The sequence below is a fragment of the Marmota marmota genome, unplaced genomic scaffold (assembly GCF_001458135.2).
Source record: "Marmota marmota marmota unplaced genomic scaffold, marMar, whole genome shotgun sequence".
Taxonomy (NCBI): domain Eukaryota; kingdom Metazoa; phylum Chordata; class Mammalia; order Rodentia; family Sciuridae; genus Marmota; species Marmota marmota.
In genome coordinates this window covers 5,922,645-5,934,135 of record NW_026000048.1, presented here as the reverse complement: position 1 = coordinate 5,934,135, position 11,491 = coordinate 5,922,645, and the positions used below count along the sequence as shown (strand labels likewise).

Genomic DNA, 11,491 nt, shown 5'->3' with positions numbered 1-11,491 from the left:
AAAAAAAAAAAAAAAAAAAAAAAAAAATCACGGTACAGATGCTCTGGCAGGTAGCAATAAAGAGATGTAGTGGTAACAGGCAGGAAACAATGACATTGTGAACCTGATGCTCTATTCCAGAAACTAAGATGAGCTCCTTACCTGCAAATGCCATAATTTTTACCACCTGTAGAGGCTCCATCTTATGGTTTAGAATCAGTTGTTGCTCATGTGTAAGCTGGATGGTCTTCTTTCTATAATCATTAAAGAACAGAAATCAGACAACCTAAAATAGGCAAACTGCATAAATGAAAGTTGACTCAGGCCTCCTCTTAGAGGGACAAAAATACCCTAGATTGTGAGGCTGGTTAAACAACTCAGTAAATCTTTAAAATCACTGAATACACTCTTACAAAGGCAGAAATTTACATAATGTAAATTATGCCTCAATAAAGCTGTTAAAGCAAACAATTTTCCTTATGTGTGTATGAGAAAGAGTCACAAACATAAGAAAAACCACACACAAACATTCATAATATATACATACCCTGGCCACACAGATGGTTCCTCTTGAACTTTGGTGGCCTGAGTACAGGAATTCTCCTGAAGATACAGGCAATAGAAAATGTTGTAATGAATCCTAATGGGGAACAAAATCAGATTTAGAGACTTTCAAATTTAAGTCATAATTTGTATCTTATTTTTTCTCAGATGTATTTAAACTCTTTATCATTTCTAAAAAGAAAGTATCTATTACCGTTTGAGACAAAGATGGAAAGAAAATAATTTAGATCATCTCTATAGCTGACAAACATACTCTCGGGGACACACAGTTCTAAAAAAGGTGCGTTGCTTCTATGTGGAACATCAAAAGGAGAGTGAGACCAGGACATGCCCTTTAGGCAACAAGAGCACTAGCTGTGACCTTAAGAGACAATCAAAGAAGCAGTAAGAACCAGGGGAAAACAACTATAAACTCTGCTCCCAGCAATGAGAGTCCCTTTCTCATAATACAACCTTGTTGATAAACCTAATGTCCTCATCTTTCTAAACAGTTCCATTGCTGCCCATGTCTTGTAAAGTAATGCTGGTTTAAAAGTGTTTAAGCTTCTAAAGGAAAGGTGCTATTGTGACTAATATGATTACAGACACAAGAAATCAAAGCAGCCTCCAAGTCACCAAGATGACAAAGCTAAATCAACAGAGGTCAAACTAAGTCTACCATAAACTAATCCAAAATCTATACATGTACACGCCCAAACTCTCTGCATCACCAATTCCCACAACCAAGCACACTGTGCTGACCCAGAGTGAGAGGAGCTAGTGTCCAGGCATCAACTCTTTTTAATGCAACAGATACTTTAAGAAACACATTATTTCAGAAAAGCAGGAAGATATACATGAATGAAACAAAAATCAATTATCATATTACTACAGACTAAACTGTATGTCCCTCTGAAACTTGTAAATTGAAACTCAAACCCCAAATGTGACTGTTTGGTGTAAAGAAGCAATTAGGGTTAATGAGGTTATAAGGTTGGGGCCCTCATCCAAAAGGATTATTGTCTTTATAAGAGGAGATTTCACCAGGCTCTAACTCCTTGCATGTTAAGACACAAAGAGGAGGTGACTGTCTGCAAGCCAGAAAGCTGGTTCCTCATCAGGAATGGACTATACCGCCACCTTATTCTTAGACTTCCAACCAAGAACATAAAACAAATGTCTATTGATTAAGTCACCTATTCTGTGGTACTTCATTATGGCAGCCTGAGCTAAGACATATCTCCTGTTCCTCGTCTATATCCATGTAAACAGGCAGATGATTCATATGTGTAGACTTGCATATAAGAACATTATTCAACATTTGTCCACCTGAGTCCTATCATAAAGTTTCTTGCCCCTTGCCTTGATGTCATGGAGAAACCAGTTAACAAAATGAAACTCAAATCAGAAAAACAGCAAACACGTGGACATTTCTGGCAAATAATGTTCCCTCCTTATACATGACCAAGGATGACTGGTTCATCTGGTATAGCCAGTCACGTTTCTTTTGGGGCTAATTCCAGGATTCACTATCCTTCCCCAGAGAAGAGCAATCTTCTGTAAGCTCTCCTGCTTCTTCTGGATCGGTTGCATTACTGAGCTGCCTGGCTTCACCACAGAGGAACAGGCCAATCCACTCTGGGTTTCATTCTAACTGTGGCCTACAAGATCTTCCCTTGCCTACTCCCCATCCATCTCTCATTATCTTACATGAGCCTCTCTCTTATTCCCTGCACTTTCCCACACTAGGCTTTTTTCTTCCTTATATGTTGCAAATTCATTTCTGTCCTTTGGGCCCTTAAATGATCTATTCCTTTCTTAAAGGCTCCCGCTACAAACTTCAAAATGACGGCTTCTCCTTGACATTCAGATGTTATTTCTCAGAGAAATGCTCTTTTCATGCAATATAAAACAGGGTTGCCACCTCCCTCTCATGTTGCTCTTCTATCTTCCCTATACTACTTATCACTAAAATGCTCCACATTTACTTATGTATTTGTCTTCCGTCACTAGAATAAGAATCTTATATTTTTCAGTGAATTGCTAGTGCCTGCATGACTATCTGATAGGTGGCAAATGCTCAATATTTGCTGGATGCACATATCCCTCTGAACCTGACCTGTGCACACTTCAGCACTCTGCTAAGAGAAACCACAGAAGTCACTCTGAATTAGTAACCCATACACTAGTACCCTGCTTACACTAAGTGATAAAGTATATAAGACTTTTCCACAATTTGTAACATCCAGCACAAGAGTGAGAAATGGAAAACACCGTCAGGTGTGAACAAAGACAGCCTTTGTTAATGAGTGGACTTCACCTAAGGCTTCAATACCCATGAACATAAAATCTGCCTCAGTGATATTCTACAGTAACGTAACAATTTATATTCATAAAGCATGCTTACTGCATCTCCACACTGAAACTTCCCAGTCTCTTCATCTACAGAGGAAAAAAATTGAAGCTAACCAGTTTTAATGGTTGCTGGATACTAATGTTGGTGAGTGGCAGGATGGGGGCTATTACCAAGTCTGAGACCTTCTCACTTATCACAGTGTCTCGTCCCTTCCAGGGCATTACCTATTGCTGATGTTAATCCCCTTCTCCCTCATGGCGTAGAGGAGCACGGCTATGCAGTATAAGGTCTCGGTGACATCTGGCATGGTCACTGTAGAGCTAGGTCTCCTGAGGCAAAAGAGCAGCTGCTGGATGTCATTCACACTGCTGGAGAGGAGCACCATGGCTGCCACCAAAGCCCAGACATTAACACCCTGCAAGGCAAGGTGCAAGAGATAGGAGAGGCCCAGACACAGGCCACAATCAGGAAGAACCACACCAGAGAACTAGTGAGGAAAGCCAAGTCTAGGGTTCACGTGCTACCTACTCCATCAGAACTGAGCCCATATTTCTCAACTCATCTATGGGAAACAAGAGAACTTTTTCCTGCCCTGAATTCCTTCTTTTCCTCGCTTCTGGATTTGAGATCTTAGTTTTCTTTAATTAAATAACATATATAACGTATCTAAAAGAATCTTGCATAGAGATGACACTCTAAAAACACAAGTTCCCTCTCATCTCCCCATCTCTCCAGGTAAGTGTAAGTCCTCAGGTACACAAGTACTCAGCAGAATCAAAACGGGTAATTGGCTAATGAGTTCCTACCTGTACTGAACAAAAGTTAGAAATATAAAAGAAGACTGTAGTCTTTAGGGAGGACATCAAGACTGATAACTTCCTAGAGTTGTGATGTTAATTTACTTTTGTTATTATTTTACAACTGTTAAACATTAAACAGTAAATAAATTACTTAAAATGGATTTATGAAGACAGTAATGCTCCATTTAGTAATATCTAAGTAACCGCTCATTAATGCAGGAATAATCAATAATGGACACATCTTTATCATTCTGACATTACCAAACATCTCCTTGTTAAAGAATGCATTCCAAGAAATAGAAGTCCTATCTTCCTCTCGTTACAACAATCCTGGGAAAGAAAATGTGCTGCACCACCATCTGCAATCATTTTACTCAGGAAAGAAATGGGATAAAGATGCCAGGACTTCTAGTCCTATGTGGCTGGCAGAATGCTGGAAAAGGTGGCAGGTACCTTCCAAGACAAAGCATGAGAACCCCTGAGCTGGGTGAGAAGCAATCAGACTGAGATTCAGGAGAAGTTCCAGCTTCTCCTTACCTCACTGTGTTGGTAGCAAGACCCTTCCTTAAATTTCTTTGCCCTTTCAAATAACCAAAGCTGACAATGGAATGGGCTGTTTTGTAAAGAAATTCTATTACTGAGAGTGTTTAGAGGTTAGATGACCCCCTTTTAGGAATATTTCACAGAGAATTCCTCAACAGACTGGGAAAATGTTTCTGCAAAATCCCTTCCAAATTCAAGAATCTACAATTTTATGGTCTCTTTTTTTCTCTAAGGTGACCAATGACAAGATTAATGCTTCCAAGCATTCAGGGATACATAAAAGTTTTGAAAATGAATATAATCTTCAACTGAACCTGATCACCAATGTACTTTCTTCTAGTGGAAAAAAGATGCCACCATCCCCCCCTGTCCCCCAGATCCTCTTAACACACCCCAGCAGCCATGAAGAGATCAGGCAGGTACTGACGCACGCACGCCTCTGCCTCAGGAAGAAGGGGATGGTCCCTCAGACTCCACAGCACCCTCTCAGGGTCTACGCTTGGGGAGCACTTAGTGGTGGCTGTGTATCTGTAAAACATTCAGAGAAGAGTCCACAAGAAAGATGATCATAAGCAATGATGTGTGAGGAAGGACTTGGAAAACCATTTCCCTCATAGGAAGAAGGAAGCTCACCGTATGAGGTTCAGCACACACAGGTCTGACTCCTTCTCTATGCCACAGCTCAGCAGGATGCCATCCACCTTGCCAACCGCTTGCTCTTCATTCATCAGGTATCGATGATACAGCTTTTTCCAAGGAATGAACTATATAGTTAAAATACAAAAACAAAAATAACATGCAGGCAATGATTAGTACAAAGTAGATTACATAAACCCACACAATCTTCTACCAGTTGAAAAGCAGTTATAGGGCACAAATTATAAGCTGAACAGATCATGTAGAAATATTACACAAAGGTTGGTTAGAAACTAGAACTGGGTCTTGTTTCTAACACTAACTAGTTATAGTCTGGGAAAACCTAGTGCTTCAGTTTCTATATCTGGAACATCAAGTCACTAATAGAGTTTCAATGAGGATAAAATAATATGACAACTGTTGCTATACTAATATCAGACAAAGCAGATTTTAAGTCAAAAATTGTTACATGAGACTTTAAAGGATGTTATATAACGAAAAAAAGGTCAATTTACCAAGAAGATACAATTATAGATATGTATCAAACACCAGAGCTCTTAAACAAACAAATGAAGCAAATACTGATAGAACTGAAGGAAGAAATAACACCTAATTTCAAAGGATGAAACCAGACAGAGGATGAATAAGAAAACAGGACTGAAACAACACTACAGACTCATAAATCTAACAGATATTCAGAATGCTCCACCCAACAACAGCAGAATATATATTGTTCTCAACATAAAACTAGTGTTGAAAAGTTTTAAATGGGACTGGGGTTGTGGCTCAGTGGTAGAGCACTCGCCTCGCTCATCCAAGGCCCTGGATTCGATCCTCAGCACCACATAAAAATAAAATAAAATAAAGTTTAAAATAATGAATTATGAAGTATCTCTTAAAAAAAAAAAAAAAAAAAAGGGCTGGGATTGTGACTCAGCAGTAGAGCGCTCGCCTAGCACAGGCGGGACCTGGGTTCAATCCTCAGCACCACATAAAAATAAAGGCATTGTGTTATGTCCATCTACACCTAGGAAATATTTTTTTAAAAAAGGATTTAAAAAAAAAAGAGTTTTTTTAATATTTATTTTTTAGTTGGACACAATACCTTTATTTCACTCATTTATTTTAATGTGGTGCTGAGGATCGAACCCAGGGTCTCTCAACTGCAAGGCGAGCACTCTACCGCTGAGCCACATCCCCAGCGCCCCCCCCCAAATTTTTTAAATGACTGAAGTTACACAAGATATCTTCTCAACAACGGGATGAAACTAAAAATTAACAAATCTGGAAAATATATAAATATTTTTATATAGAATTTAAATAACACATGCTTAAAACAACCAAAGGGTCAAAGAATAAATCACAAAGAAAATTAGAAAATATGAGAGACAAATGAAAATGAAAACACAACACAGAGGTATGCAATGAAAGCACTTAGATAGGAAAGTTTGTAGTTATAATTACACTTGGAAAAAAAAAAAAGAAAGAAAGATCTGAAATGGACACTGTACCTATACTCAAGGCACTAGAAAAAGCAGCAGCCCAAAGTTAGCCAAAGAAAGGAAATTAAAAAGATCAGAGGAGGTGTGGCATGGTGGCAGAGGACATGCCTAGCATGTATATAATGCCCTAGGTTTGATCCCCAGCACTGGGGGGAAGGGGAGAGGTGTGTAAAAAACATTAGAACAGAAATAAATGTAGAAGAACAAAATAAAAAAATTTAACAAAACACAAAGTGCTGGGTTTTTTAGGCAAGAAAAATTTAAAAATTAAATTGGGGGCTAGAGATATAGCTCAGTTGGTAGAGTACTTGCCTCGAATGCACAAGGCCCTGGGTTCAATCCCAGCACCACACCAAAAAAAAAAAAAAAAAAAAAAAAAAATTTTAATAAGCCTTTAACTAGACTAAAAGAGACCATTCAAATAACTAAAATACGAGATAAAATAAGGGACATTAAAACTGATGCTACACAAAAGGATTATAAAAGAGTACTATGAACAATGATATACCAATAAATTGAGTAATAGAAGAAAACAAATTCCTAGAAACAAACCTATTAAGACTAATTCATAAAGAAATAGAAAAATTGAACAGATCAATGAGTAAAAATGGATTAGTAATTTAAAAACTCTCAAAGAAAAGCCTGTGAACAGATGGCTTTGCTGGAGAATTCTACCAAACATTTAAAGAATAATCAACATTAATGTTCCTCATATTCTTCCCCAAAACCAAATCGAGGGAACATTTTCAAACTCATTCTATGAGGCAAGCATTACCATGATATTAAAGCCAGACAGAGACACTAAAAGAACAGAGCCTGAGAACTATGACAGATTGCTGAAAATAAATACATCATGTCATTGTTAATAATGATAAAATCAGCCTTATCTACCATTTCAATAGGTAAATACAAACTGGACACTGTCCCAAGAATCTTCAAGAAAGTAAGAGCTAGGATCATGAGCAAAGAATGAAGCTGGAGTGATGCTGAAATTTCCTCCAAAATCTTTTGTTTAGAAGAAAAATTTTCGCTATCTTGATATATCATGCACTCCATCCCTAAATGTTTAAACATCAGTATGTTGAAGGGAGATTTAATCTCTGTATTTCTGACTTGTCCCTGATAGGTAGTCTAAGGGATAGGTAAGCTAGCAAAACATTCTCTAGTCCTCAGGTTTACCTAAGAACCCAAACCTGGACTAGAAAGGAGGATAATGAACATAGGACAGAGAGCCAAAGCAATAATATGACCAACTGTAGCATCAAGAAATTTTTTCTAAGAGTAGAAGTTCCCACTATCAATCTCAACAGGTACTCGAAGGTGATTCCAATGCAACACTCAATGATCACCTGTTCTCTCTCTATAAATGGTAGGACACAATGGAGAATGCAGAAATGAATAGACAATCAGCTTTCAACAAATGGAATAACCAACTTAAATCATCAGCTTCTAAGAGTGAGAAAATAAGCTTAAGCAGGGAAGAAAGCTGTCTAAAACTATAATACAGTATGTGATAAATTATGTTAAATGAAGTATAAATTGCTATAGTAACACAAAGAGGAGACAATGATTAACCTCAACAGGATGAAATGAGAAACAATGGTGAATACAGAGTTAAGCCTTGAACAGAGATATAATGGACCCTTCAAGTGGAGTGGGGAGTTTAGAGCATGCCATGGTGGGCCAGGAACATGCAGTTTACAATCGAGACAGAACAGAGATGAGCTGAGATGAACAGAACAAGGAGACTAGAATGACATAGGGGACAAGCCGGAAGGCCTGAACCTAGAAAGTCCCAAGCTTTCAATTTTGTGAATATTTCATCAAATTTGATACAGGTACATTAAAATGGGACAGAGATCATAACCTAGAGATTGTATTAGTATTATTATTTTAGTACATATTATGCAATTATAATTAATTATAATTTAATTTTTATTTATTTACTTGTGTATGTGTGTATATGTTACTGGGGATTTACCCCACAGGCTCTTTACCACTGAACTACATACCCAGCCCTTTTAAAATTTACAGACAGGGTCTCATTAAGTTGCTGAGGCTGGCCTCAAGCTTGTAATCAATCCTCTTGCCTCAATCTCCCAAGATGCTAGGATTATAAGCATGTACCATGCCCAGCTTTTTTTTTTTTTTTTTTTTTTAAACATGCTCCACATCTGGAATGATGGGACAAAAATAGATTAAATGCCCTTTGGAATATGGACATTATTCTGAAAGGAAATGAAAAACCACCATTTCTGAAGAGATCATTAAATAAAGCTAATATGAAAGCTTTTAGAGGGACTTTCACTTAACTGAGCACTTTACTTACCAGTGGGTCACTGATTATCTCCTTCCAAAGGTGGCACACCAAGCTCAGATTACAATAGAGGTCTTCCACAGGGAGGAAGGCAAAGATGTGCCTCAGGACTTCACTAGGCAGGCTACAGATGTGGCTTGGCACTTCTTGGCAGGGCAAAGTCCCAAGCAGCCCATAATATGAGTCAGGAATGGGGTCAGGACCAATGTCCTCAATGTCTTGGCCAGTTTCTCCCAACTCTGCAAAGCGCTGTGACAAACAGTCCTCTGTCTGTTGCCTGACCTCCCTAGGCCTTGTGCATAATGATGACAAATGTCGTGGGGTTTTCTTAGCAACTCCATCCCTGTGGCTGGTCCCTGTGGCATTATTACTCTCTTCCTCAAAGGACCAAGAGCGCTTTCTGGGGGGCAGAGCAGACCCTGACGAGCCCAATCTCTCTTCTCCATCACCTTCCTGAGGCAGGGTACCACTGCTCTCTGCAGCAAAGATCATGTCACCCTCCAAGTCCTGACAGTTGTCCTGGCCAACAGAACTGCTTTTGGCCATGTCATTGGTGCGCCGCTGCTGATCAGCTAGGAAGAACTCAGGGCTGTATCTCTGACATCCTTGACCTGTAGAGAAAATGCAAACAGAATGGACAAAAATGATCCATGGCTGCTGACCTGCAGTTGATCCAAACAAGACAACCTAACTGAACAACAATGTTCATTATTGATGTAAACAGAGGAAAGAGACAAGGATATGTTTATGGATCAGACGTGTATATAAATAGCTAATTCAAAGGAGTACTAAACACATATTTGGAAACAGATGGAGACCACTCTTCTAGTGATGTGATGGCCAACTTTATAGCTAACAATATATACAAGCAATAAGTCACACATTGCACAAGGGACACCTGAATGGACAGAAAGGAAACGACTACTCCCATTCACACATCTGCTCACATGAGGCATGTCCTGGCTTTCTCCTACTACAGCAAGTCTACTTTTATGTAAGTAAAAAGGAACATGCTTTAGGTTATCAAGTTTGGAAAGTCCAATTCTTCTCATCTGATGGAGTTAAAGCCCTTTTTATTTCCTCCTGTGAAGCTGATGCATTAATTTATTTTTTTAAAAAAAGAAGTCAGAATTATTTTCACATAGAGTGGTATTTAATCTCTTCTATACTTTATTTAAACACCATTTACTAAGTACTCATAATTCTGAGACAAATATAAAGTGACAGTCCATGATTTCACAGACATTTCAGGCATGTAATGAAGCCTAAATAGGGATTTCCCATATCCCCACGCTATTTTCAGACTTCAAAAAAATTATTTTTAAAAGCCAATGAAGTAAGCACCTTATAAATATACAACTAAATACACAACTATATACATTCCTTTCTAAATGGCTATGGCCAAAATCCTTACTTCGGAAAGTAAGAGAATAAACTGAAAGAAGGCTTGACCTTTAATTAAATTTATGGAAATGAAATTAATATTTCCTCCACATTAGGGGAAAAAAACAATTATAACTGCCTCTGATAGATACCCTGAATTTTAAAGACAATAAGGCCTGGTTAAATCCTGCTATTTTCTAATTGTCAGATTCAGTCACACTAATAGTTAGGATCCTACTACATGCTTAGTGCCATATTCCAAATGCTACAGAACTCACAACATAGATGAGACGTTCACTTGTACACATAAAAAAACTAAATATCAGACAATATGTAGTTTAAAATTGGTTACAGTAGTTCCCAAAACTGACACATATTATAATACTTAAAGATGACTAGATTATATTTAAATTGGATTCTGAAATTAGACATACCAAAGAGAACTAAGGCAATCTAGATTATACTAATAGGTATGAACAAAAGTAGGAATTCATCTGGTACAGAGAAGAGTAATAAGAGAACCAAACTCCCAGAAGTGGAACTTCTGCATGTTTATTAATTAATACCAAAATGAGGAGATGGAAATGTTACTATCCTGATTTGATCATTACACATTGTAAACACACATCAAATTATCATATGTACCCTACAAATGAGTACAATATGTCAATGACAACAAATATGTCAATTTTAAAAATTAAAATTATTAGATGATGAAAGCAAAAGTTTGATTCCATTATATTAACAAGAAAACATATTAAGTTCTTAAGAATGGCTGTAACATCGTAGAAAGTAACAACATTCAAGAATATTAATTATCACATATTCCACTTGATTTGAAAAAAATCTGAAGTCAAGGAGAAAGGTTACTGCAATGATTTGTCCAAATACTAGATGACATAGGGCACAGTGTGCCATAAAAGCACTGAATGAGGAAATATAATAACATAGTGGACCTAGTGACAGTTTGGACAAAGATGATTAATACTCAAGTAATTACAAATGTTTCTGGACTGGCAAACTGGTGCTATTGGTTCATGTCTTTTATCAGGGTATAATTACACAAATGAACAGGTTCCCTGGGGTTTTTAATCAACATTTTAAGAAGACAGAATTTTCATAGAAAATTCAAAAATAATGAAACCATTGTCAAACTATTACAACAGGATTACAAAATCACAGCAGCAATATTTATAACTACTTTTATACTAGGAGCTATCCAAAGGCCATACAGACTACAGATTCTGAAAAGTAAGATATTTTCTTGAAGACATACCCCTACTCCCTCTTTTTGTTCTGGGTCTAGGATAGAGACCATGATTTGGATCTCTGTTTGTCCATCTCTGACTGAAGGGCTGGGTCACAGTCAAATGACTCTGAGCCAAATGTTGGCAGTCGATGGCTGTAAGATGCTTCCGCTTAAACCGTCTCA

The 11,491-nt window shown here is 37.7% G+C and overlaps 1 protein-coding gene across 1 annotated transcript in view; it reads right to left on the bottom strand.

The window, feature by feature from the left end:
• Positions 1-11,491, bottom strand: part of Fbh1 (F-box DNA helicase 1) — a 35,423-nt gene extending 23,932 nt beyond the window's left edge. The window contains exons 1-7 of the mRNA XM_048812748.1: positions 11,336-11,491; positions 8,689-9,287; positions 4,855-4,985; positions 4,614-4,749; positions 3,103-3,293; positions 527-619; positions 142-233 (exon numbers count right to left, since the gene is read on the bottom strand). Coding sequence (XP_048668705.1) covers positions 142-233; positions 527-619; positions 3,103-3,293; positions 4,614-4,749; positions 4,855-4,985; positions 8,689-9,222 — 1,177 coding nt within the window. The 5' untranslated portion in view covers positions 9,223-9,287; positions 11,336-11,491. The remainder of the gene's footprint in view (positions 1-141; positions 234-526; positions 620-3,102; positions 3,294-4,613; positions 4,750-4,854; positions 4,986-8,688; positions 9,288-11,335) is intronic.